General features: G+C 41.0%; 2 protein-coding genes and 1 long non-coding RNA gene across 6 annotated transcripts in view; 1 reads left to right on the forward strand and 2 right to left on the reverse strand.

The window, feature by feature from the left end:
• LOC138031275 (zinc finger MYM-type protein 3-like) overlaps positions 1–24,634 on the forward strand; it is a 58,552-nt gene extending 33,918 nt beyond the window's left edge. The window contains exon 3 of one of the 4 annotated variants that reach the window (XR_011128230.1): positions 23,893–24,634. Coding sequence is in view for 1 of the 4 variants with exons in the window: in XM_068878970.1 (XP_068735071.1) it covers positions 1,109–1,118 (10 nt within the window). In the remaining 3 variants the exon portion in view is untranslated. Of the gene's footprint in view, positions 1–1,108; positions 1,686–23,892 lie in introns of those variants that run through there. The other 3 variants (XR_011128231.1, XR_011128228.1, XM_068878970.1) reach the window with 3 other exon arrangements.
• LOC138031276 (uncharacterized) lies at positions 19,099–24,023 on the reverse strand. The gene is made up of 3 exons (XR_011128232.1): positions 23,889–24,023; positions 21,379–21,487; positions 19,099–19,253 (listed from the first exon to the last, which is right to left on the reverse strand). It is a non-coding gene; the product is annotated as an uncharacterized lncRNA (long non-coding RNA).
• A 1,700-nt stretch (positions 24,635–26,334) lies between the features above and the next one.
• Positions 26,335–27,348, reverse strand: LOC138032080 (protein NYNRIN-like). Its single transcript, XM_068879667.1, has one exon. The coding sequence runs from the start codon at positions 27,346–27,348 to the stop codon at positions 26,335–26,337; it is 1,014 nt and encodes a 337-aa protein (XP_068735768.1).
• Between the last annotated feature and the right edge of the window lie 152 nt (positions 27,349–27,500).

Consider the following 27,500-nt stretch of genomic DNA (forward strand, 5'->3'; position numbering starts at 1 on the left):
GTCATAGGAAGTGCTTTGTACGGGGCTTTATGCACGAGTTGTTTGTGACACAAACAACGAGTGAATAAAACCCCGTACAAAGCACTTTCTATGTCGTAAACTGTTTATTACACATAACATGAGAATTTTCATTAAAATAGTTCTCTGAACGCGAATTAGAAACAAAAACTCACTAACAATAGAACCAAATGCAAATTTAATTTAATTCAATAACAAAGTAGGATTTGCACGATTCTCACGAGATGCACGAGTGATTGGCATGGAAACGCCTTTACGCTATCGTTGATTGGTTATATTTCGACATGTGAAATAGCTGTACGCCATTCTGATTGGCTGTATAGGCCTTTTTCACATGTGAAAATAAAGCGTATAGATTTGTACAAAGAGAGCTTTATGGAATAAAATTCTTCAAACTTCTTTGAAGCTCCTCATGACAGCACTCCTTGTACAGAGGGTCGGGGTGGTCGGTGTGTCTGTTTGCGACATGTCGCATAAATGAATTCCATTTTGCGAGGATCAAGTTACCAAAACCTACACTGAGAAAAACAACGAAAATACTAATGTTAACTCAAAAACTACGGTATTCATCCTGCAGATCAAGTTTTAAATGAAACCGTCTCGAGCAAAAATCTTAAATGAAAAAGTCTCAAAACCATCATTGTATCATACTATTCACATACTCATAATGCAAACCCCATAGACCCTTTGCATAAATGGGGCCCAAATTTGAATAACAGTACTTGATACATCCTTAGCCTCGCATTGATGAGAAAAATCCTTTGTCTTGAAACATAAACACAAGGCTAAGGATGTATCAAGTATTGTTACTCAAATTTGGGCGCCATTTATGCAAAGGGTGTATTTTCATTCTAATTACTCTAAAACAGTGTGGACCTTTTTGTGTAAGCATATAATGTTGACTTGTTCAGGAAGTACACAAAACCTGGTTTGGTAGATGTGGCAGTCCAATACAAATGACGACGGATCCCTTTCATCCACCGACTGATAACCTCACAGCCTTTTTCTTTCTTTACTTGCTGACAGAAGCTTCTTGGTAATAGACCGTGCCACATGCCAATTATCGTAATAATGTGTGGTTTTCCTGCAGGTCTCCCTAATCCATTTCGCAATTCCCCTGTGACGGTCTGAGATAAATACACTGATAGACAATCCCAGCTGTTCCAAGAAGTGATAATGTGGACTACATTTACCAACAGGATAATTCCAAGAACATTGCATGGTCTTTCCCAGACTTCGTACCTGGACAATTTCAAAATGTACAACTTTCATTAATGTTGTGCACAGCATTGTGTAAACACCAAATTTTGCAGAATGGCCCATGGAATCAAATCTGCCATCGCCAGACCAGACAACATCCTTCATGTTTTTCAAGGTACTGATGAGGCCAGCTCTGTATTCCTCCCAATGGTAGATGACAGTTGGGAAAATAAAAGTGCGCTGATGAGCAAAGAATGTTCTTGAAGAGTAGGCACACAGTCCCATGTGGCGGAAGACTAGCAAAACACTGTTTATGGAGGCACCTGCCATAAGCACAGCAAAGTTCAAAAGCATGTTACCAGCATAGTATTTACCTTGGGGTATGAAGCTTTGGGAATTCCACACGTATCCCTTGCATTTTCGGCAGTGCTGTTTGACAGACACCGTTGTACCATTTTGTTTCATCTCAACTTCTGGCTTGTCTGCCTTACAGTTGAAACAGAACAAAATGAAAATTTTCATCAGCATCTCATGAAATACTATAAATTTTGGCTGGTTATACTTGTAGCCTGGGCAGTCTTGGTCAACTCTGATAAAGAAATTAGATGATCAATAGCTGACTTACAATGTATGACATGAATGCAAAATTAAATGAACATGTCTGCCAATTAAAAACAAAAAACAAAAATCTAAACAGTGCAGTAGGAAAGTTGTCCTTGGACGCATCAAGAGATTCACCGAAATTGCTCCCAGTTCTTCCAAAGGTTAAGTGATGAAACATCTTCAGGGTTCGTACACTTTTTGTGTCCTAAAATTCTATTACTTTTCCAGGACCATACATGGCAAAATGAGGGTTTTTCCAATACTCCGACATAATGAGATTCATGGCACTTCACAATAGACATCACAAAGTGTCCCCCAACCTTAATCCTTAAAAAAATAGTAACAGTTTTGCGAGACTTAAAGAGCGGGACACTTCGTGACACTTTGTGATGTCTATTGTAACGTACCAGGAATCTCATTATGTAGGAGTATTGGCAACCTCGTCCCCAGGGCCTTCTCCTCTGCGATTTTCAAAATGGCGGCTCGTCTGGAGAAGACCCTGGCCAACGCTGAACTCACGTGGTACAAAATCTCCAAAAATCTTGGAGATTTTTATCACGTGACATTTTGAGAAAGACCAAAACAAAATGGCGGCGAAGAATCGCATAGGAAGCAAAACACCGGTAAAAGAACGCTTTAAGTTTGTACACGAGGCAGTGGTGCCTTCGCAGTAAGATGAAATATTTTTACGGACGTTTTAATTCTGGAGCAGGACTTTTGCGCTATAAAAGTACGTGTACAAAAATCCAAAAAAGTATCTCAATACAACGTTTTGAGCATTTGTAAATTTATTACACTTTCGTACTCACTTTATTTAACTGTCATTGAAATCAGATTGAACATCAAAGAGAAAAACTCAGCTGCTCTTAAGTACAGAGTGAAAAACTCTTTGTGGCCTCATATTACTAAGCTTATTCGAGCAACATGATCGAGTCACATACTCCAACTTGCTATGTGAACATGAAGTAATTAACTCTATATAAGCTTATTTTAATTAGTCTGACTGAAATTAAATTATCGATTGATTGAATGATTTCCATAATTCAATGGCATCGCTTTTTATTAAGTCTAATTAACAGAATTTATTAAATTGAGTCTTAAGTGTAATTATACACATGCAGTGTACAGTTTTAAATGACTTAAAAATATACTCTAATGATCTAAAAACAGGACTACACACCCTTGTAATTGACCCTTTTTGGATCAACAGGTATGAAAATTTATATGATTATTAGGCTTTAAATTCAATTAAAATCTTAGGGGCAAAGAGAATCTAATTTTTGCAAAAACTTACGTTGTATAGGTGATGTTCTATAACCTATTTCTGGCTGATACTGTAATCTGAATGTATATAGGAAAATGTATAAATAATTAGCAACAATCTGGAAACCCATTTTCAATAGACCATATTCGTATTCTCAGTATTGGACTGGAACTAGCTTGCAATGGAGGCTTATGCAGGGGAATATATTAAAAAGTATTTGCATGTGAAAAGATTTCCCTGTATTAGCCTCCATTGCAAGCTAGTTCCAGTCCAATACTGAGAATACGAATATGGTCTATTCCTTGCTGAACCACATTTTCACTCAGTTCCTTAATCAAATGAAATTATTGCCTGATAACCCAAGGCTACATACTGTAGCCTGTACTGTAGCTACTGTATATTGTTGTTAATTGTTCAGTTGGGCTAGTGGATGTTCTTCATGCCCATAAATTTTAAGCAACCTTTTTGGTGGTGGGGGGTAAATACTTGTTTTTTTCAAACTACTGAATTACTATAAGAAAACAAATAATTATTTCAATTGTTAATTTATTATTTATTGTATTAACCTGGGAAAAAAGTTTGACTGTTATGTAAGTATATCCTATTTGCAGCCCACAAACTACAAAACTGATTTCCTTGCACCAAGTTTTTGCATGAATTGTTAGGCTTTGATTTACCATTGTCTAACCTTGAGCACCACTTAATTCCAGTAAACTATGTTTGCCAAAATGACCTGTTGCATTGTTCTCTTTATCAAATGACATCCACAGAATAATACTGGGAATGAGTTTATCCAAAGATGTGTGTTGTTGAATTTTAATGTTCACCAGACTAAGTGTAAAATGGAAGAAAATACTGTTTATATGCATATGAAATTACTTAGTTATTCTACTTCTTAATGTGTATTGGTTGGAAGGGGGGGGGGGGGGTGCTCAATGACGCATTGTAAAACTAAAACCAGAGTAAGAACTCTGGTCAATCGCAATGAGCACAGACTATCAAATGAAGCAATCAAATAAACTTGTATATATGTAGGTGATGCAAAGAGCGAGAAAGGGTTTAGTGACCTGTTAAGATTAGTACTGGTTAAAATGCTTCTGATTGGTTGAAAAGATGGCAGAAGGTTTTTTTAAACTGATCATGTAATAATGCATAAGCATTCAAATAAATGCTCCTATGTTGCATTTGGTTAATTATACTACATTCTTTAATGTCTGATGTGGAGGCATGGTGGCCTCATGGTTAATGTGCTTGACTCCCGATCAAGGGTTTGAGCCCTGACCAGAGACATTGTGTTATGTTCTTGGGCAAGACAATTTAGACGAGCAGTGACTCTGTCCACCCAGGTGTATAAATGGGTAATGGCAAATTTAATGTTGGGATAACCCTGCGATGGACTTGCATCCCATCCAGGGTGGAGTAGAGATACTCTTACCGGTAGTTGTTTTATGCTTAGGAAACCGGGAGAAGCTCAGAGTGGCCTGTTGGCCCACTTGGCTTGTATGCAGACTCTACCTTTTACCTTAATCTCTGAGCAGTTATTTTAACCTTTGTCAAATTGCAACAGTGCAGAGCTCTACTAAAAAAAACAATATTAACACTGCAATTTCAGCCATATTATGTACACTCAAGAAACAAATTTCAAAGGGCTAGGCAGAGGACTAGATATAGACTGTATACAATGCATGCTCCTGTGTTTCTCTAGCCAGGAGAAGAACTTTTCCATGTCTAAAGCAATCGGTGGTGAGATTTCAATATTGCTGAAACTCTCATGACTGCGGTTTGCCCATACTTGGAAATGTTAATTAATGTTCCTCTAACACACATTTGGAGGTGCCATGCACCTCTCGTAAGGTTTAACAGGATTGGCCAACAAAACAATAAAATAAACAACAGAAACAATGGCCTATTCCTGAAAACAATAGAGGTGGATGAGTCCGGGAGCAAATAAAATTAGAGGTTCCGAAGAGGTGGGTGACTACTGCACATTTGTACATTGTGTGAGGAATTTGCAATTTGCAACTTGTTGTTGCATGTTGCTGGTTGATAATAATCACTGCTGTGACCAAAGAAACAATCTAGTTTGGAAACAGTAATGGTAGGAAAACCTTTCTAACTACTACCCCAGACCCCATCCAGTTATCTGTAAAGCGCTTTGAAGAATATAAAAGGTTTCAAATAAGTAGATAAACAGTGCTGCAAATTCTTTCAACATGCCTTTATTATGCCAACATTGATTGAAGACAAGGTTGGGAATGCTTGATTAATACAAACACTTCAATGTGATACTTTACATATGATACATTATATAGTTATCACTGCCTAGATCAAAGAATACTGCTTTGGAATATGTAATTTTTATTTATCTTCTCTGAGTAACTAATACTCTGTTACTAAAATATATACAGCAGCTTTCATAAATGTTCTATTGACCACTTTCAGTGCTAAGATGGTTCATCAAGATTGCAATTTATCTACAGTAAACAATAATAATTATTGTTCTCTTGTGCACTACTTAAACAAGAATTGAAATAAGGCCCCCACTTATAGAAAAACTAACACAGTAAGGAATGCAAGTGTTTAGACACAATAAAACAGGAACCATTTCCCTGGCCAGGTACTGAGAAAAAAACATCATAGTTCACTGTTTCAGCCAGAAAATTATACTTAAGGGCCGAAGTGGCCCCTAAAGACTTGTTTCAGGGGCAAATTTCTTAGGAAAGGGTCCAAAAGATAATATTTGGACCTAAAAAATTAGTCACCAGAGGTCTGGCATGAAGGACCTGGGTCAAGAACAATACAAAGGCATACAAGACAAAGTCAATGACCAAGGGTTTGTAATGCATTATAGGGAGACACAGCAAAGCAAAAGGGTGGATTGACTTCTTTTCTTATGTTAAGTGTTAAGAAGCAAAGATCTTTCAATATGGCTTACTAGGAGAACATAAGGTGTCCTCAACGTAGCGAAAGGAAGTCGCGATTATGGCAACTAAACTAGAATTTTTGGTCACCAAGAAACAAATGTTAGTTGCATTGTACATTGTGAGTTCATTGGTGATCATATCGGTCGCAATTTTGAGCCTTGGGATGGTTATTAGAATACTATCCCTGAGTTAAGCCTGCATGCAGCCTTGTAAAAGTAAAGGGCTAAATTGGCCCTTTCTCCATTGTCTAAATGCAATGTAGGCACTGGCAGTAAGTTTTATATTAATAATATTTCTGCAAGAAGTCATGTGCATTGTATCAAATAATATGTATTTAATACCTATAGGCTGGCTCTAAAATTACTTTAACACCATCCAGACAGCAAATACAATCATTTCACAACATAAATACCATATGGTAAAATCAGAAACCCATAAGGGTTGAAACGTGTAACGGCCCCTTGTGTGCTTGGAAATAAGCTTCTGAATATTCGATTTGCTAAGTACCATATTTGGAACAACAAGAGCGAGGGATTTCCAAATATGGTACTTAGCAATCAGTTCGCACTGAATATTCGGAAGCTGTGAACGCGCGTTACACGTTTCAACCCTTATGGGTTTCTGGTAAAATCTAAAAATATTCACAAGAATATTTCCAACCTAAACTCGGCAGAAAATAAAAATATTCAATTCAGCCTCGGCCACCAAAACAATATTATTAATAGAAAAAATAGTGCAATTGAAAAGATTGAAGTAAGCCTAAACCTAATACAGGCAGAAGGCCTATATTTAAGGAATACGTGTCCAAGAAAATAGAAGCGATTTTCCGTATATTAGAACAGTGCTCTGTAACGAGCAAAAGCTCCTTTTCAGATTTGAAATTCGAACTTCTTTGTTTCCGTGCGCGGAAAAACTAATTGCACATGAATACAGAACAACAAAAACAGCACATAAGATCACATGTGATGAGCTGCATCTTGCTAGCTGTCGGCAGATCTAAGTTTACATGCTCGTTATGTATATTTTCCCGCGCTTATTTCTACTTCTATGGTATAGGTTACATCTTTTAAATTAAAATATAACGGAAAAGATTCACCTTTCGAATCGTTAATGGCAGTCTGATTCAACATCGCTTGAACTGAACTGCAATTCAACCTCCTAAAGCCCTTTCTTTTTCGTGTAAACACTCGCTACCTCCGCCATATTTCTTTAAATGTACTTAAACCAATCAGCGTGTTCGTATGAATGGGCTAATCAACAAAGGTGTTAGTTCAGCGTTGGCCAGGGTCTTCTCCAGACGAGCCGCCATTTTGAAAATCGCAGAGGAGAAGGCCCTGGGGACGAGGTTGGGAGTATTGGACATGTATGGGCAAAATCCATGACTACTTGAACATACGCATTCCACAATGTCAAATGAGACAGGTTCCATTTGTCTTTGTCAAAACTTGAAACAGAAATATTATTTTTTTTGTGCATAGAGCTAATTTTCCAGGATTTTCCATGACTTGTCTTCATTTTCCAGGATTGCCAGACCTGGATTTTACAAGATTAGAATTGCATGATTTGCCAGGATTTCCATGACCCTTACGAACCCTGCATCTGGACTGACAATGACCAATGCTGAATTTCAGGCTAAAAGCATGTTGGATTGGAAGTGAAAACATAACTAATTTGTGTTCTGTGCTAAAAGAAAAACACTCTTACTTGATATCATGATTGTGGTCTCCCTCGTTATCCCCATCTTCCTCAGTGCTGTAGGCCTCTTCATCCATACTACTTTCACCTTTAGTCCAATCGTCATCATCGTCCTCTCTGTTTCTGTACCTGTACTAGACCATGTGTAATACTGTGGAGAACATGATGTGGATTTAGGTACAGTTTCACAGGGATTGATATCTTGATCCTCATTAGGTAGCTGTCCTTCACCGTCAGTCATTATTTCCTGACGTCCTAAACGCTAGAGAAAGACAAAGGTCACCAGGCAAGCATTTATTTTCAAAACCTTATAAAGATACCAGTATGAGTAAGGAATACAATGTAACATTGTGCTCTACTGTCATGTTGTTTTAATCATTTGATCGACCATTAAAATAATAATGTAAAAGAAATACAAATTTTATCTAATGTTCAAAAGCATCATAGCTGGAGTGTACAAAGTGGTACGTTAATGATTGTTCAACAAGATGCCAAAACGTCAATACCATGAGCCAAGACTAATAAATAAAAAGAAATCAAGATTCTGTTCTATATAGGCACTATTTCATTCACTGATTAGCAAATGCGGCTCCTTCACCAAAAATAAGTGTTGTGGTTCAACCCTAACCCTAACCTTAAAAAAGGGTGTTTTGGAGTCAGCTGTCAAAAGTTAGGGTTAGTCTGTAAAATCAGGGGAGAAATTCTCAAAGCGAACTCTCAACCCCAAAATAAGGTTAACAAATGAAACAAACTCTTCGTGAAATTAAAACCCTTAATTGCAGAAACAGCCAGATAGTGCATGTACGATAAACTTAATCAAGGAGGAGAGATGAACAAATACTTAGTTGACCATGGAAAATATTCGTTCTTAAAAATAGAATTAAACTCGTCACTAATAGATGAGTGTGGAGAAAGTGCCTGTAAGGTCTGTGGGGGAGCCGCAAGCACGCGCGAAAGGTAACCATGACAACCCTTTGAGTGGCAACAGCCGGGGCACCATCACACTGAAAACTCAGTGGAATGTTGAAAACTTACCAATACTTACCGAAGGGAAGGAAGGGACAGGAGCAAAGCTTTTCTCAGCAACTGTACACGCAGCACAACACGAGCAAAATGGTTGACATCAATGGGGGAGCTGTAAATTTACTGAGGCCCTGCAAAACCCTAGGGACTGCCCGCCTAACTTAAGGAAGAGACCGCTGGCCAGCATTGTCTTGAGTTTAACCCCACCTAAATTACATTAAGCCCCCATTTAAACTCATCACCAATAGATGAGTGTGGAGAAGGTGCCTGTAAGGTCTGTAGGGGAGCTGCAAGCACGCGCGAAGGGTAACCATGACAACCCTGTGAGTGGCAACCACCAAAACTAAACTCCAAGGGGTGCTTGGAGAACAAAGGGGCCCGCGAACAGGGAAAGGAAACGGGACCGAGTTCCCCCAAACACCCACCCCAGACACCTCGACTACAAACAGGAAAGAGCTACTCACCGCAAGCAAAGCCTAGGAAGCCTACCCTGGATCAGCGAACGTCAAATAAGCTTGAAGCGATGGAGCAAGGCAGCAAGATCATTCAGCAAGCATGACTTAGAGCAGCCGCCACAGCTACCGCATGAGTCTTTGGATACCTGTCACTGCTGTGGGACAGGTCAGGCGATTGAGGATACTTTCATATGCGAAGTGACCCAGAAAAGACAGCAATGCCGTGAGGCAACGAGCACTCACAGAGCATTGCAGTGATGAAACAGAAAAATGTGCGAAAGGCCTAAACCCCACCAGACTGAAGTCTGGAGGCCTTGCACCTAAGGAAGAGCAGCTGTCATGCCAACTGGCTAGAAAGCTGAGCCAGTGACTCGGATGGCGTCCGGATGAACAACTGATAGGCGTTACTAGACCAGCGACCTAAGGCCTGAATGAGATGATTAGGGACTCCATTGCGAGCAGCCACCGTCACCACCCCAATACGAAAGTTATGGCTTGAGAAGGAGCCGGAGATACCAGCTGCAGACAGAATCCTACGAATCCAATAAGAAAGAGCTGCCCAAGATAGAGGTTGACCATCTTGAAAAAGCAACAGAGGTCCCACCCCCTTGTGTGTAGATAGGAGATAAGAGACTGTACAGCACAGAGCGGGGAATTGCCTCTACCAATGTGAATGAAGCACCCCTTGCAAAAGGGGTCCGTCTTAGGTGCCTTGAGGTGAACACGAAGCACGGTGGGCACTTCATAGGAGTCGAAAGCTATGTCTTCCAAGCTGAGATGAACATCTGGAGAGAAACTCGCCAAAGTTGGGACCGTAAACTCGGCCGAGCGTAGGAAACCAAAATAGACCAAATTGCAAGCAGCCCAAAACATGGTGTGATCGGGAATGTTCAAGTCCAAGGATTTAAAAATAATTAACAATTACCTATCATTGACAGGGTGACGGGTGGCCCTGGAGTCGCCCCGGGAACGTTTGACACCACGGAGCACCCGTTGCAACCTGAGACAGTTAACAAGAGGGTCAGTGAAGCCCTGTTCAATATGAAGAGCATGGACCGTAGACAAGTACACTTTAATTGTAGCATGACACACCGATTGAGCCAAGTGTGTGATGAACAAGCACAAAGTCCATTCATCAGCAGGGCACGGGGACTCGTGCAGTCCAAATTTTTCCAGCTGGGTACAAAACTCTATAAACCTCCTCTGGCCAGAAGCACAGGAACTACGAGTAGTCAGGGCAAGACAGTCGCGGAGGAAATGGTGGCATTGCACTTCGAGAGTGGACGGGTTAAGTCCTCCAAAAGTTGGATTTGCACTGGCACAGGGTACATCCGAGCCTCTGGAGCGAACTGTCGAAACTCCTGCATCTGAAATCAAGAGAGCGCAGCAGCAACCTTGTTAAGAATACCTGGTACATGCTCGGCCGTAAAAGTGAAGCTGAAACGCGCTGCCACAGACAACAGCTTACGCAAAGATTCATTATACACGGAATCCTAGAGGTCTTAGACGAAAGGATGTGGACCACGGCTTCATTATCGGACCGAAACAAAATATGGTGGCGGAACCACACCCAGACATGAGATGCTATAATCACAGTAAAAAGCTCCTTATAAGCAATGGACTGCTCGGATTGACAAGGTGCCCACGTTCCACTAAACCACTCTTCTTTAAAGTAGGCTTTAGGGTTAGGCCAATTGTGTGTTTATCGTAAGTACGTAAGCATGAAAGTATTGCATTGCCGTTTCTTTGCTGTCTGTGATTGGTTAAATCTGTAGTAACGCTGCAGACGCACACTCCGGAGCTGTTCACACAATAAAAATCGTCCTTTTTGCAACATTCGTTGTTGCAACATGCTGCATGAAGTTCGACCAAATGAACATTGGCGAGACATGTTGCAGTGACAAAACATAGGTGTGAAATCGTGTGGCACGAAGAACTCAGACAAAGCGACACCTTGTGGGTACATGTCTCTGGGATACGCAATAACTGCAGTTGCGAGTGTGTGTGCGTAAATATGTTTTGTCCCTGCTGTGAGCTCCGTATGAAAGTGCCTGCTACATTTTCTCTCGTATGTATGGAACGGGATTTGACAGCGGGTTCATGTCCCCGGGAAATGTAATGGCTGCATTTGCGAATGTATGTGCGCAATTTGATGTTGTCCCTGCCGTGCGCGTCCGATAGAGGCGCCTGCTACAGCCCTCCTCATGTGAACCAAACAGTAATTTATCGCTGCTACAAGTCCCTGTGACGTGTTCCCTCTGCTGTGCTTAATTGTCTGTGTTGGTTGTGATTTTGCACCCGCTGCATGTCCCTGGTACACATGCATGTAAAATGCCCCGTAGTGTGTGAGTAAAATGGATAGATGTCCCAGGGACATGCTTATGGCACAGTTTGTTCTGTGTGTACATGTTGTGATTTGGTAGGTACTTCGTGTTCCCGCTATAGGTTCCCACTCTATGTTATCATCATCATCATTTATCCGTTCTTCAAGTGGAGAATTGGGCTGTAGGCTCTCTGCCTCCAGGCTGTTCTGTCCTCCGCAGCCGATGCTGCTGCTGCCCATGTTCCTAAACCTAAGCTCTATGTTATATGTATGGAATATGATTTTAAAACTGGTGCATGTTCCAGTGTCATGTAGCTGCAAAATGACCCCTAGTGTGCGCGCACCTTGATCTGCACCTGTCAGAAGAAAAAAAAAATTCAGTACATATATATAATTATTCATACAAACTGTGGGTTTGAAGTCAAGAATGACTTTTATGGAGGCTTTTCTTCTGATTCCATTTAGTTTTGATTATTTCTGAAGATAATTTTTGTAGTAGAAAGGTAACTAATGAAAGATCAGCACAAGTATGGGTCATCAATGGTGGGAATCTCTATTTCAGTTGACAGGGCTAGGGAACAGTAGCATTATAAAACTACATCACATTACATAAGCAACATGCACCTCGTGCTAGCACTGATAGTACATATTTGGTAAAGGTACACCTTATTTAACGTCGGACGTTCCTTTACTTTCTAGAGAGTATTCTCCCGGAAGCCGACGGTGCGCTCATTTTACCCCCTTCTTTCCATCAGTGCTCCGTTTTAAGGGTATTTAAAGCTATTTAGGCTACACTGAAAGGAAAGAAGTCGAAACAAGGATGTGAGATCCGGGGATTGAACTTGGGACCTTATGCACCAAGGCCACGCACTAACCGACTGTGCCACCCCTGCTCCTCTGAGTGGTATATGCGGGATGACTAGACCAAATTATTCAAAATGGCCGCCAGTGGAAAATTCTACCCAAACCGGTTTTTTTTTTAGATGCAATCTTTGAAGGTGTAGAAGGACGTTTTATTGCGATCCAAGATGGTGGAGGCATTGAGCGTTAAGAGTTTAATAAGATGCACGTGTGTTACGATGCTTTATTATTTGGAGTGAAGTGTATTGTGCTCTGGTAGTACGATTCCGCCCAACCAGCCGGATAGTGTCGCGTGTATATAGGGAAAGAACAATGGGGTAGCTAAGAACCAATGAGAAGGCATTGACGTCACAGTCAAACAACTTGAAGCACGTTTAAGGGTTGGTTAGAAAAACCAGTTTTGAAGATGATCAGTATTCAAAAGGGTCTCCTTAATAATGTAGACTAGAAAAACCCATCGAACCGGTTTGCTTTAAATCTTTATTGCATACCCAGAAATGCACACGTTTATAAAGGTAATGGAAAAAATATTTAAATTCAGAGATGGACCGAATGATCGAACAGCAGATTTTTGCTTTGGAGATGGACGCATTAACAAAGCGTTTGCAACGACTACAATTGGACAACAAAATCGTAACCTTACTTCATGAACTTTGGGATAAAATGAATAAAGGTGGCTGTCGCAAAGTTGAAATAACAAGTGATGATGATGATGGAATGGAAGTCATAATTGGAGAGCTAATGGTTCCAACATTTTATTTTACGAACGAGAAGAAATTTCGGCTACAAAATCAACACTGGCTACGGGCAAAGATTCATCAACTATTTGTTAGCGAGTCGAAGAGCGACTATTTCTCACATACAAGATGGAACACCAATGACATGTTCACTTTCAAGCAGTAAAAAAAAGCATATTTTATCTTTGTATTTACAAGCAAATTAAAGTATTTACAAACAATGGGAACAAAGGCTATGCATAAATTAATTAACCGTATTCAAAAACACACTACATAATGCCTTTTCAATTCAGCGAAAGGAACGAAACATGAGGAAGCAAAGGTTACTCGAAAAACTCTCGACATAGTTATAAATAATTGTCGAAGAGTTTTTCAATTAACCTTTGACAGTGATCACATCTTTTATGATTATCACTGTTTCCATCCTCATCCACCTTTTGGCATGCAAATATACACTGAATTGCAAAGGCAAAGTCGTGTTGTTGAATAGGGTTTAATCCTTTATTAAAATATATGAAGGCTATACAATTTTCCACGTATTCCCTCTCGGGATGATGCTCCTCACAAAGCTGTAAGAGAGCAAAGAGAACGCCGAAGTTAGTGAAAGAACAATTAAGGATAACAAAAGAGACCGATTTCTTTGTAAATTGAATGAAGAAAATGACTTCTAAATCTTACCGTTGCAATGCGCGCCATAAATTCTGTGTGAGCTGTTTGTGCTTCTGAAACCAAACACGTGATGCTGATTGACAATAAAACAACGCACTTTGAAAAACGGGGTCAATTATGGGAATTTATCAGAAAATCCAACATATCTCATACCTTCCACGCTATGCCGATTCACAATAGAACAACACACTTTGAAAACCAGCGTCAATTATGGGAATTTAGAAGGAAATCCAACATATCTAATACCCTCCACGCGATGTCAATCCTCAAATAAACTAGGAAAGGTTACGTTTATACAAACGTTGGCCGTGTAGCACTTATATTTTAAACAGAGTTACTGAATAGAGTGTAGTGTAACATGAAGTACTGGATTTCTATCCCATATTAACCATCTGGCGGAGATCTAACCCGAAGGTCGTGGGTTCAATTCCCACCCTGGTCAGAGTTATTCTCTGTCCTTGTGTGGGCCATTTCCATCAGTAGGACTAACGCTCACATGGTTAATATGGGCTAGAAATCTAGCACTTCATGTTACACTACACTCTATGCAGTTAACTTTGTCTCAAATAAACTAGACGCTCCAAAAAAGCGTACACTGGGTTGCCTGTGGTACGTGTTACACAAAAAAAGAAGGCACTGAATTGGGTGGTATTGAACTGCAGGGTTCCAGTTAATTTCTAGTGGGGTGTCATTAAGACCATTTGGGGGGTCACCCACATGTCGCGCCAGCAGAGGCCCTTTGGCTCACACGTTTACACGTTTAATTATTTTGTAATGTCCTGTCCCATTTTGAGGTCTTTTAGTTTTTTAAGCTTTGGTAATAAATTCAGTTTAAAGATAACAAAACACGCTCTTGAGTAAAATTCACTCGTTTCTTCCTTAAATAAATACTCTGCAAAAAACCAACTGCAAATTGCCCTGACGGACCTTTTCCAGCATGTCTTGCAGTTGCACTAAGCAAACGTTTATTGCACACACTAAGAAAGGACTGAAGATGTTGTTTCCGCTTTATAATTCCTCTTCTTTTTAGTCTAATCTGATGCCGGGTCAAAACCCTGTTTGGCTTTTACGTTCGCTCCAAAGGGTACCGTAAAAGCCAGGAGTTAGCAGAAAAAGACAAGACAAAAGACAGATGAAGAAAAAAATAACAGTTTTTGTATATAACTCTGAATCGAATTCTTATCGAAAGATTAATGGCAATCGATCGTAAAAAGACGAAAATTTCTGCAGTCTGACTTTTATGAATAAACGAAAGGTCATGATGTTTTGTCAAAGGAAGAGATTGATCACGTGCTAGGCAACCATAAAGGTGCACGTGATCACCTTCTGTCAAGTGAATGAACTACGGGAAAGAATGTTAATCGTTCGTCGTTTTCAGAGTAAAACGACGTACTTTTTTGCCAAGAAACTTCCGTCTCCTGAATATTGACATTTCATCTGTGGGGTCAGGAAGCATTATCGCAAATCACAATGCTGACAAGCACAAAAGCAGAAGAAATGGTTAAGTAAATATGAAGTTTGTTACTATCTGAATGTTCTGGTGTTAGAGTAAAGGGATATATTGTCACGTAAATGATGTAATGACACTCAAAATTTGCAAAAAGCGTGAGTTAATAATAAACAATCTTGGAGTAACTGTAGAATACCCCGCCAATCGAGGTTGTACCCCTTAAAATCGGGATACTTGGCTACGCAGTTTGTGCAAGGTCTTTCTTTTTTATATTTTTAGAACGAGAAATAGACACACTACGGGGCTACGCCGCTACATGGATTAAAGAACGAGTTACATTCATGCCTAGCGTTCTTGTTTCGGCACATTGATTAAAGAAAGAGTTAGATTCATGTGTAGCGAGCTTTTTTCGGCCCATCGATTATTGTTTCGGCACATGGATTAAAGAACGAGTTACAGTCATGTGTAGCGTTCTTGGGAACAATTTCAGAATACCCGGCCACTCACGCCCTCCTTAAATCTACGTATACTGCTCCCGTGGTCCGCAGTCGGCTGAAAAGTCAATATGTATTTACTAAGTGTTGAAGTCAAGTGTTACCGCGGTCCGCAGTCCCGCAGTCGATGAAAAGTGTAGTTAACTGAACCGCAAAATGAAAGCTAAAATTTTACGAGAGTTTTTAGGCCTAATCACTGCAACGAGTGCTTAGGCTTAATCAGTAAACGAGTGATTTATTCTTCACATGATCTCATTCGGTTCCCGAATCGTCAAGTATCACCACAGAAGACAAGAACATCATTCTAAACGCTTATTCTACGCAGTAAGTAGGTTCTGGAGGTAATTTTGAGAGTGGATGAATTCATAAAGGCCACCTTTTCCAGCGAAATATTTTTTTTAAAACAAACAACATATTTGCTATTGGAGGCAAAAACCCCTTCCTATTTCATTACGTGCGTGAGGAGAAGAAACTCAACCGTGTCAAATTATCATACGCAATTGCATAAATTTCAGGATCAAACCGTCTTGGCTGTCACATTTCCAACTATTCTTTTACCTGAAGACTGTGCATAGTTGAGTACACTGAATAAATACCCATAGCCAGACAACAGAGATCACAGATCCACTTAAGGTGTTCGATTCGTTCTCTGTCTCTAAACCAGAGAATTTTCCATTTGTTTTCATTGTTCTACATAACAGCACACTTGGTAAAATATTAGAAATACAGCTCACTTTGATTTCGGCTCGACGGGCGATAGATTGTTGTCGAAGTCCATGACTCGTCGCTTTTAAGATTCCAGGTATTTATTTCTCACCGCCTGTCTTGTTTATCCAACTGACTTTCCATTATTGAGCTCCATAAGGGTATACTTTGTTTAAAGATCCACTAAAACGCGATTCGCGTTACTGTGTCCACTAGAGAAACATACACATTTCCCACTACCCTCTCGATCCTAAGAAAATACGCACAGAAACCTCTATGCGCAAAGACACTAAAGGTATTGACAGATGAAGTGCTTGCTACAAAGGCAGCCATACTATTCAATTCGGGTATAGTTCTTGGAAAAAAAGAGAATTTATAAGTGTCTGTGCGGGGAGCAAGAATGTTAAGCTTTTGAGGATGATTACGGCGGGTTACAGTTTTACAATAGCTTAAGTGGTCGTTGAAGATAGTAGAAATTAGGTTATTAACTATTTTAAACACTTATGTACTGTTTAAAAAGCGAGCAGCAGTGTTTTATCGGGTTTAAAAACATGATGCTGCGAGTTCTTTTAAAAGCTTCAAAGACCCGTGCCTCCTTAGGGATTTTTCTAAACGTGATATGAATGAATTAAAAGTTAATTACATACAGACGGGAAAGTTGCTCCTTGTGGGGCTGCTGTTAAAGTTCAGAAGGCTTTTCCTTGATATGCCGCCCAAACGCGTGTTTCGAGAACCAAAAAATGCGAAGATTCTTAAAGATTACTTGCCATTATTGCACACAATTTATTTTACAACCACGCGTTGTAAAACATGTGTGCTGTGATGACTTGAATGTTGAACATTTTCCATGCCTTGTAAATCGTTAGTATTGTTATGCTACCTATCTAGAGAATATCAAATGCTGATACCCTGCACGCGATGTCAATCCTTAAGCAAAAAACACAAAATGGATTTCCTTCAAAATTCCCATAATTGACCCCGGGTTTCAGTGTGTTGTTCTTTTGTGAATCGGCATTGCTTGGTGGGTATGAGATATGTTGAATTTCCTTTCAAATTCCCATAATCAACCCCGTTTTTCAGCATATCTCATACCCTCCACGCGATGTCAATCCTCAAGTAAAAAACACAAAATGAAAAACGTGGTTAATTATGGGAATTTAAAAGAAAATTCAACATATCACATACCCTCCACGCGATGTAAATACCCAATTAAAAAACATCACAAAATGAAAAACGGGGTAAATTTTGTGAATTTAGAAGAAAATCCAACATATGCCATACCTGGTCTCTACGTCCGTACCCAATTAAAAAACACAAATTGAAAAACGGAGTCCAATCTCCAATGAAAAAACGCATTCTCCACGAGATGTCGATCTCCGATGAAAAAATTAAAAGGGACTCTGGGAACGAAGTTGAAGAGCTATGTTACGAAAAATAGCATTGCGTGACTAGCGTTACTTTCTAGAAGCTTCGCGAGAGTTCTTAGTTTGTTTAGTCTATTTTTAGGTTCGTGCGTAAGCGTTTCTAAGTTGGTGTGTTTTGTAATCTTTCTATAATTAGATTGTTTGCTATTTTAGAAAGTTCTAGAAGCTTATTGTGAGAGTATATAAGTAGACGAGTCCAAACAAGGTTTTTTTAAACTAGTTTTTCACAAGCGAAGAGAGTTGGCGTTAGCTGTGTTTAGTCAAGTGTGACAGAAGCAGTGTTTATTTAAGATGGCGGAGGCCGTGTAAGTTTGTCGAGTACGTGTTGTTTAGAGTTTAGTTCGTGGAAACTACGTTCATTTTGGAATAAGCCTTCTTGTTGTTGTTCCGACAACCCTGCGTTCAGTTTAGTTTGCAAGCTACCTGGCCTCAAAACGTTCGAACTCGTAACAGTCAACTACTACTACCTTGAAATTCTTTATAGTTGGGTGTAGTTGAAAGTTATGTATAGGACGCACTTGGTTAAGAATGCATCGCACGGCAATTTTTATCTTTTATAATCGCAAATCTGTACTTTACACATTCAAAATATTATTGGAAGAAAGCAGAAAAATAAATGTTTGATTTGCCATGTTTAATTACAAAGTTCTTTCTGATCTAAATTAACAAAACATATATCTTGAAAACAAAGCCAAGTCAATGGAAACAAAAAGTAAGTAATCCTAGGTTCCAAAAAAACTGAAAAAAGCACTGTCTCTATCGTCATTTAATTCATTGCCTAAATCACTCTCGCATTCAGAGTCACTGAGCAGTGCTTCACCTACACTTTCTGGAAGACAAAGCAACGCATCAGAGGTATCAATATCTCCATCCCCGTCACGATCATTGTTCACAGAAATACTCTCCTGGTCAAAACCAAAGCTTGGAATTGAGATTTCAGTGTAGCCTTTGAACACATTTTGAAGCTCTAAAAGTTGTCCTTCAACAGATAACAGTTTCATTTTAATGAACACATTTTTGCCTTTCGCCTCTTTAAGATAAAGAAGAAATATTAGAATATAATATCAATGAGGTAAGGGTTCTGTGTTGGCTGGTGAAGTGCGCTACTGTGTTCTTCATTTCTTCCTGAAGCAATTCCAGTTCTTCTTTTCCTCGATCGAACAAATGAAACAAGTCAATAGCCCGCCGTTTGACCGATATTGGGACTTCTGACGAGGCTGAACTCATTAATTCACTTCTTAGCCACACGTCTGCTTCCGGGTTCTTTACTTGGTCGAACTCAAGGGATCTCGTCAGTAACCAACATGGGCTGCAATCCAGGCAGTTGAAATTATCGAGAGCAGTGCGCACTGATTTTTTGGCTTGTGTAACCTGCTTTGAAAGCCGTTTGGGGAAAGCGCATGACTATCTAGAAAAAACAGAAATATTGAACAGGTCAGGAGAAATGATAGTCAGAAAAAGAGGATGACAACACATATGCAGGATCTCATTAATTAGAAGAACCCTTAAAACGAACTGTTATTACTATATTCAGTAGCCAACTGCGAAGCGCTAGAGCCCAGAATCCACACATATACAACTTCGCAAGTGCTTACTAGAGTCTAGGAAGGGGTATCACACAACAGTGTTTCTTACTAGGAATTATTGAGCCTAGCAAGGACGACGAGACGGCTACTAGGACCACGAAACAATAAGAGTAATGAGCAAAAACAAAAGCTCTGCAACCACCGAACGAGCGATTTACACTTGTCTACATTTTTATGCCGTCCTCACCCTGAAAAAGACTTCGAGTGACCAAATTTAATGTGATGTAGTAATTAGAGGACCGTTCAACGTAATGGGATAAAGGTATAATGATTGCTTAATACAGGTTGCCCACATTTTGGAGTTTTTAGGCATTATTGTCCATTATTATATCTCTCAAACAGTACGCGCGCTGTGATTGGCTAAATTAGCGGGCCGTATTCTACAGTACGGCCTGCTGTACGGCCCGCTGTACAGCCCCGCTGAATTTAAAATTTCGATAAAACATTATCTCAAATAAGTAAAGATTTGGTAAAACATTTGACAATAAAAATCTGCGATAAAATATTATAAAACAACATGGCACGACGTTTCGACGTTTCCAGAACGCCATTATCAAGTAAAAATGAAGTAATGAAATAGAGTAAATATATAAAGTGAAGATATGAATAAATTAAAAGACATTAAAAGTTAAACAAAGAGTTTGGCCCTAATGGAGTCGCTCTGGGTATTTAAATTGGGTCTTATTGTTCTTATGTATAACATTTCATAAACGAGACAATCCCATTTCGTGCTACATTTTTTAAGCATTCTGAACTGGCTCTCATTGAGTAAGTCAATGTTCCCATGGGCATCTCTCAGATGGCGACCAATGGCAGAATATCGATGATCAGCAATGCGTTGAAACAGATGGCGCGTTGTATATCCGACGTAATTTGAATCACACAAATCACGTTTACAGGAATAAACAACGCTATGCTGATTTACGATACGTGGCTTGATTTCTTTAAGCTTTAGATCCTGCTCAAGTTTCTTGCTGGTGTAGATTGGCTGTACATCAATGCCGATTTTTGAACTGAGATGGCGCATTTGCCTTTTTACCACGTTCGCTGAGACTTGAACTTTGAACGGAATGCTGACTCTTAAAGTTTCATCAGGTTTTGTCTTATCATCTAGTGTAGAGCGATAATCACATTTGTCGATGATACTAGCAAGTTTTTCATGTCGTTTCTGTCACATAAACTTGTAAAGTTTGTTTGAATCTTGGAAGCAACTATTTCAAACAGCCAGGAAGATTTTGTTTAATCCTTGTAGCAGTTGAAAGGTCCGCTTGACTCCCACTAATTTCTTTGCACGCGCGCCGGATTAACCTCAGAGATATAATAAATATCTTACTAACATCGTTTGTTCGGTCTGCACTGTAAATTACGGATCCTCGATTTTTTTTTCGTTGATTCATGGCCCGCGTGCTTCTCGCTTGGGCCAAACAACAACGCAAGGGCGTAGCTAGGGGGGGGGGGGGGGTCCTGGGGTGCCCGTGACCCTCCCTTCCTAAGCATTTTTTCAGCAAAAAACCTACAAAATTCAGGTGGCGAAAACGCCGCAATCTGGTGAGTACCCTCTGTTTGACACAGTGACCCCCCCTTCGACAAATCCTGGCTACGCCCCTGCAACGGGAAGAAGATTCGGTCCATTACTTACAGTACGGACCGCGAACGCGGCCAGTAAGGGGTATATATGTTAATTGCAGTCCCTTTCTTGTGAACAAAAAATTGTAAAAAGGAGCAAGTAAGCCGAGCAGATTTTGTAGAATAAACCGGTGCATAAAAAAGACAAAAGAAGAATGTGATATGCAAACTAAGGTAGCTAAGGTAGAATAACTATGTAAGTGGACATCCACTTTCATAAAAAAAACGACCTTCTATTATAGTTGTTTTCATTTTCAAATGTAATCATTCAATAAAGACTTTTGGAAGGGGACTCCGTTTGGATGACCATTAATCTCACACCTGGGAGGCTAGCCAATAGGTTAATCATTCTTCCTCTGAATCTTTAATTGCCACCACTGCTCTCTTCATGCAGTCAGATAACAGCTTGCCTAACAAGTGAATACAGTATCTGTAAAGAGAGGGAGTGAAAGGTTTTTAAGGGAACTCAACGATGGACAACCTCTGAAAGAAATATATGCATTTTAACCAATGTCCTCCTGATCACTAGTTAGGTGTGAAAATATCTGTTGATCAGACGGTTGCACTTTTAAACTTTCACCTATTAAGTGAAAAGGTCATCTTCAATAATGTTCGATTACACACAATTATAAAGTGTGAGTGTGTATGTGTATAAATCAGGCAGAGCAGAGACCTGCAATCATGGTACTGATTGAAGAAAACGTTACTTTCTCCATGGTGCCAGCTAAGGATTTGAAAGGTCACATTGTGAGAATAATTTTAAGCCAAAAGAAGCAATAACTTGAACTACTTGCAGAATAAGACATCACGTCTCGAGTATCACATTCGACGAACGTACAGTAAATGTAAAAAAAAATAACATTGTTTGAGAATCTTGAAATATATTTCGCTCTTCGAGCCTCGTCAGTCAAAACGAACCTCATGTAAGACGCATTAATACAGGTTTGTGTGTTCCCAGATGTCATGTAAGCCAACATGGGGTAACTTATTTTACGTGGTCTTGCGCCACTATCGCGCGGGGGACGCGGAAACAATTCCACTCGCTCTTAGAGTTCATCAATGAACCTTCTGGTACTTTGTCTATCCGACCACCCTCAGATATTTGCCTTAGCATGACGTCGTTGGAGTAAGACCGGGTTACTTTCATCTCGAATTTCTGCGTTCAACTGTTACTGTTGTGTTTCTCTTTACAATGCTTCCACAAGACTGACCGCCCCGGCTGACCACTCTTCCCTTTTGACTAGTGACGTCATGTGTTTTTAGCCTCTTGTATATGCACTCCTTGACGTTTCTCCGATATAGATATCGCCACACTCCGCACATTTTATCTCATAAGTCACACTCTGTCGATCACAAGGTCCTCTCCCACCTTCTCTACACACTGGGCAATCCTCTCTTTCACATTTTCGTGATTTAAATGGATCGGATCTCTGCAGTAACTTTTTAATCTCAACACCAGCTTTCTCTACCACCTTGATTTTGAAACGTTGCCGCAGGACAGCACTAACTCGAGAGGTCTTGAGAGTTCTACTTAATTGTAGCAAGCTGTTGCCATGGGAGAGGCGGGTGGAAAATGTTAATGAAATGGTTTTGAAGATGCAGTACTCGGGGTACAGTGAGAAATTCAGTTACGAGGTTGTCAACTCGGCCATTAAGGCGCATAGGGCGAGAGAGAAGCCTGATAGAGAGGGTGAAAAAGACCGTTGCATCGACCAAAGGAATGGAGGAGAGAGGAACGAGAGCAAGAGAGGGTGATAAAGAGAAGCAACTGGTACAAGAAGAGCGGAAAGGAAGCGGTAATATTTTTACAAGCGACACCGAAGTCACAGCTACAGAGGAGGTACGAGGAAGAAATAAAGCGGCAAGGTTTCAAAATCAAGGTGGTAGAGAAAGCTGGTGTTGAGATTAAAAAGTTACTGCAGAGATCCGATCCATTTAAATCACGAAAGTGTGAAAGAGAGGATTGCCCTGTGTGTAGAGAAGGTGGGAGATGACCTTGTGATCGACAGAGTGTGACTTATGAGATAAAATGTGCGGAGTGTGGCGATATCTATATCGGAGAAACGTCAAGGAGTGCATATACAAGAGGCAAAGAACATATGAAGTCACTAGTTAAAAGGGAAGAGCGGTCAGTCTTGTGGAAGCATTGTAAAGAGAAACACAACAGTTGAACGCAGAAATTCGAGATGAACGTTACCGGGTCTTACTCCAACGACGCCATGCTGAGGCAAATATCTGAGGGTGGTCGGATAGACAAAGTACCAGAAAATTCATTGATGAACTCTAAGCGCGAGTGGAATTGTTTCCGCATCCCCCGCCGGATAGTGGCGCAAGACCACGTAAAATAGGTTACCCCATGTTGGCTTACATGACATCTGGGAACGCACAAACCTTTTTTAATGCGTCTTACATGAGTTTCTTCTTGACTAACGAGGCTCGAAGAGCGAATATTCATAAACATTGTTATTTTATTTTTACATTTACTCTACGTGCGTCGAATGTAATACTCGAGACGTGATGTCTTATTCTGCAGGTAGTTCAAGTTATTCAAACGCATTCCTAGCCTCGGCAATTACTATTTCTTTAAAAAGAAGCAATAGGGTTAAAAATACGATTTTTGCCTAATTTGATGGTATAATGATATTGTTATTGATTGCTTACACAGGCACAGTTTACAAAGAAGCAGGTCATCGTAAATAAACCTTGTTAAGCTCAAACTTAGCATTAACCCTAGAGTAAGAATTAAGCCTACAAAGGGTTATTGTGATGTTAAGGTTTAGATTTGCTCTTTGGGTACTACCAACACTCACAGAAAATGTATTATTCTTCACCTAGGCCAGCAGATTTCTTCTTGGCATAAAACAACAGTGCATCGGAGAGCACATCAACCCTATGGTTTGGCCTCATCTCCTTTGTCATTTTTCCAAATCTTCGTAGATAGGACCAAAGTCTCCCGAGGACTTCACCATCAGACCAAAACATGGTACTCTCCGGGGACTGCACTTAATCTGGGGATCAATAAACAAAGCATAAAATAATACAAACTTGTACCATCAGCGAACAGATCAGGAGACGGAGGTGGCGCTGGATAGGGCATGTGTTGCGTATGAACAACCAACAGAATCCACGCATTGCCTTAACCTGGGCACCAGAAGGGAAGAGGACCAGAGAGTGGCCGAAGGTGACATGGAGAAGAACTGTAGAAGAGGAGAAGCAGAAGATGGGTTTTGCCACCTGGAGTGAAGCTGTTACCACTGCAAGAGACAGAGCGGGTTGGAGGAGACAAGTCAACGGCCCTATTCTCCCAGAGGAGACATAAGAAATAATAATAATAATAATAATAATAATAATAATAATAATGTACCGTAACCTGGGTTCGCTAACACAGAACGCGAAGAACACTTGATTATTTTAGTTTTAATATCGTCCGCGAGCCACACACTATTACAATCTGCTCTGCTCTCTCGACCACATGGCATGCCCCAATATGGAGCTACCATATTAGGGCACTATGTCACACAACAGTCCGTTACACTGCCCCTCTCCTAGATAATTATCTGTCCCGGATAAGGAAAAATATAACAAAAACTAAGAGGAAAAAAATGTTCTTAACAAATTTCTCAACAACACTATGCCGTGTTCCCTAAACAGTGCATCTCGTCACAAAGTCACTATATCTGAGGGGTCTTCCCCGACTCCTGTCTGAACGCCTGAGGTTGTCTTGGCCTCTCTGCAGTGGTAAGGTTTCATCACTGGTAACGGGAACATTCCGTCTGAATCGGGGGGGGGGGGGTTCACGCCTTCTCCTCCGCTTTTGACGGGATGCTGCATTGCTCCTTGTGGTGTCTTCAAGCACCTCCTGGTGGGTAGATGCTCCTTCAGGCAAATTCACACCCTGTCCTTCAGGTGGTTCGTTGAACCAATCCACACAAGCATCTCCGTGGTACTGCCAAAGCCTGTCTCTGTGCACAACGTTAGGCTTTGCCCGAAGGCCACGGTGAATCCTGTACACAACATCATTCAGTCGTTCTACGACAACATACGGCCCTTCCCATGGTCAGCTCAGCTTTGGAGATTTGCCTTTCTTGCGTTGAGGGTTGTACAACCACACAAATCCGCCCTTCCTGAAAGTAGGGACTTTAAGATACTCCGACTACAGACTACGGACTACCGTTGGACGCTTGTTCCCCAAGTCTAAAGCACTGATGGCGTGAAAATACGAAGTTAAGTTGGTGGACAACAGACTACGTGCTACGGTCAAAGCAGCAGTGCTAGCCCTTTCAAGCAAAATTGAGCTGAGGAAATCCGAAATAAATTATTCGACTTTTGGCTTCACATGAACAGCCTATTACATGATTAGTAAAGCAGGAAGAGTTTGCTTAAAAGCACGCAATTTCCACCGGCTGATCGAGCGAGATGAGTTCAGGGGATCATCAAAATTCAGGCAAAATATTTCATCAAACCGAATCTCGAGACCGAAAGCAAACCCTGAATGCATACTGGCTAAAGTACTGAGGCAGTGTATAAAGTGACAATAATGAATCTATTCACTTGATAGAATTAAGCGAAAATGTATATGGTTTCCACCATTTGCCCTTTGACACTCCTTCATTCAAAATCGAGACTGCCAAAACTCTTCGAAATTATCCTGCCGAAAACGTCGCGCGAAACGAAAATCATACCACTAAAAATACTTATTGATTAAAAAGTGAAATGAAAACCGTAATTCTCTTTATTTTGATACAATAATTTGGTTTTTCATCTACCTTTCTTTCCCACCGTCGTCGCCTTTGTTGACTACGCAAACTTGCATAACTACTCACCGTCGTGAGCTCGCGACGGTGGCTCAAGGGAAAACCCAGTGTCTCGTCCCAGTCCCAAACACCTCCCGTCCGTTGTCCGTAGTCCGTAGTCGGCGTATCTTAACGTCCCTAGTAAAAGCTTCACTGCGGATGTCGTATCGTCTCTTCATTCGTTGGCTACCAGCCTGCTGGTGGTCTCGTGCAAAGTCATGAACAGTTCGCTATCGATGCTCGCAATCTCTCCGCATACTCGAGATAACTTAGTTCCTCAATATCAGCGTGCGGCCGCCCCAAAAGCAGATCCAAGGGGACACGCAATTCTCGCCCGAACATGAGCATTGCAGGCGTAAGCTTCGTCGTCTCGTGCACGGCTGAACGGTAAGACATCAAAAGTAGTGGTAAATGCAAGTCCCAGTCTTTCTGATGATCCTGAACAAATGTGGCCAGTTGATTCTCTAGAGTTCTATTGTAACGTTCAATGCAGGGCGGTTGTCCGTGTCTTATGGATCCCAAGCAAGGTGCAGACCTCCCGAAAGACAAGAGACTCGAAATTTCGTCCTTGATCAGAATGAAGCTCGGCTGGTACCCCAAACCTACTGAAGAATTGAGACACTAGGACATTAGCAACAGTGACCGCTTCCTGATTTGGGAGTGCGTACGCCTCAGGCCATTTACTGAAGTAATCCATAGCAATCAAGATGTACTTGTTTCCGCTTTCCGTTTCCGGCAAGGGTCCTAAGACATCTATAGCCACACGCTCCATGGGCTCTCCAACATTGTACAGCTGAAGCGGCGATCTCGTTTTCACCCTGGGGCCCTTCCTAGACGCACACCGGTCACATTTGTGGCACCACTCTTCAACGTCACGACGACAATGAATCCAGTAGAACCTTGCACGGACTTTGCCTAGCGTCTTCGACACACCTAGGTGACCACCTTCTGGACTATCATGCAGACGTTTCAGCACACCAGCACGAAGTGCTGTAGGGAGCACTAGCTGCCATGTCTCTTCGCCACGCTCAGGCGATTCCCATCGGTGGTACAGCACACCCTCCCTGAGAGCCAGGGAGTCCCACTGGGCCCAGTAGGCCTTTTTAGTCGAGTCAAGGTGGGCAATAGCAGGCCATTCGGGGCGGTTGCCAGCATCCCTCCACTTCACGATGTGGGAAATTGATCTGTCTGCCATCTGAGAGGTACGCAATTGTAATGGTGTCCACTGTTGGTTTCCTAACAGTTCCTCGTCCTTCGGTTCTTCTTGCCCAGTGATGGCAGACTTCGAGTGCAGCTCTCTGACAACTGGGAAGGTGTAAGCTGGCCTACTTCCTTTACCGTCTCCAGGTAACTCTTTCTCCTCTTGACGCTGACAATGCGTGCAATTTGTTTCAAAGCAAGGACGCCGTGACAACACATCTGCATTCTGATGACCTTTGCCCGCCCTATATTCGATGCGGAAGTCATAGGTCTGTAGTTTCTCTAACCACCGAGCCATCTGTCCTTCTGGGTTCTTGAAAGTGAGCAGCCATTGTAGCGAAGCGTGGTCAGTTTTGACACTGAACGGAATAGAGGTAGGGGTGAAAATTGTCAATTGCTCTGACAACGGCCAGAAGTTCGCGCCTAGTGGTGCAATAGTTGGGTTCAGGT

The sequence above is a fragment of the Montipora capricornis genome, chromosome 14 (genome assembly GCF_036669925.1).
Source record: "Montipora capricornis isolate CH-2021 chromosome 14, ASM3666992v2, whole genome shotgun sequence".
Classification (NCBI taxonomy): domain Eukaryota; kingdom Metazoa; phylum Cnidaria; class Anthozoa; order Scleractinia; family Acroporidae; genus Montipora; species Montipora capricornis.

Excerpts from the sequence above, each read along its gene's own strand:
- LOC138032080 (XM_068879667.1), bottom strand. The coding sequence starts at position 27,348 with ATGGCTCGGTGGTTAGAGAAACTACAGACCTATGACTTCCGCATCGAA.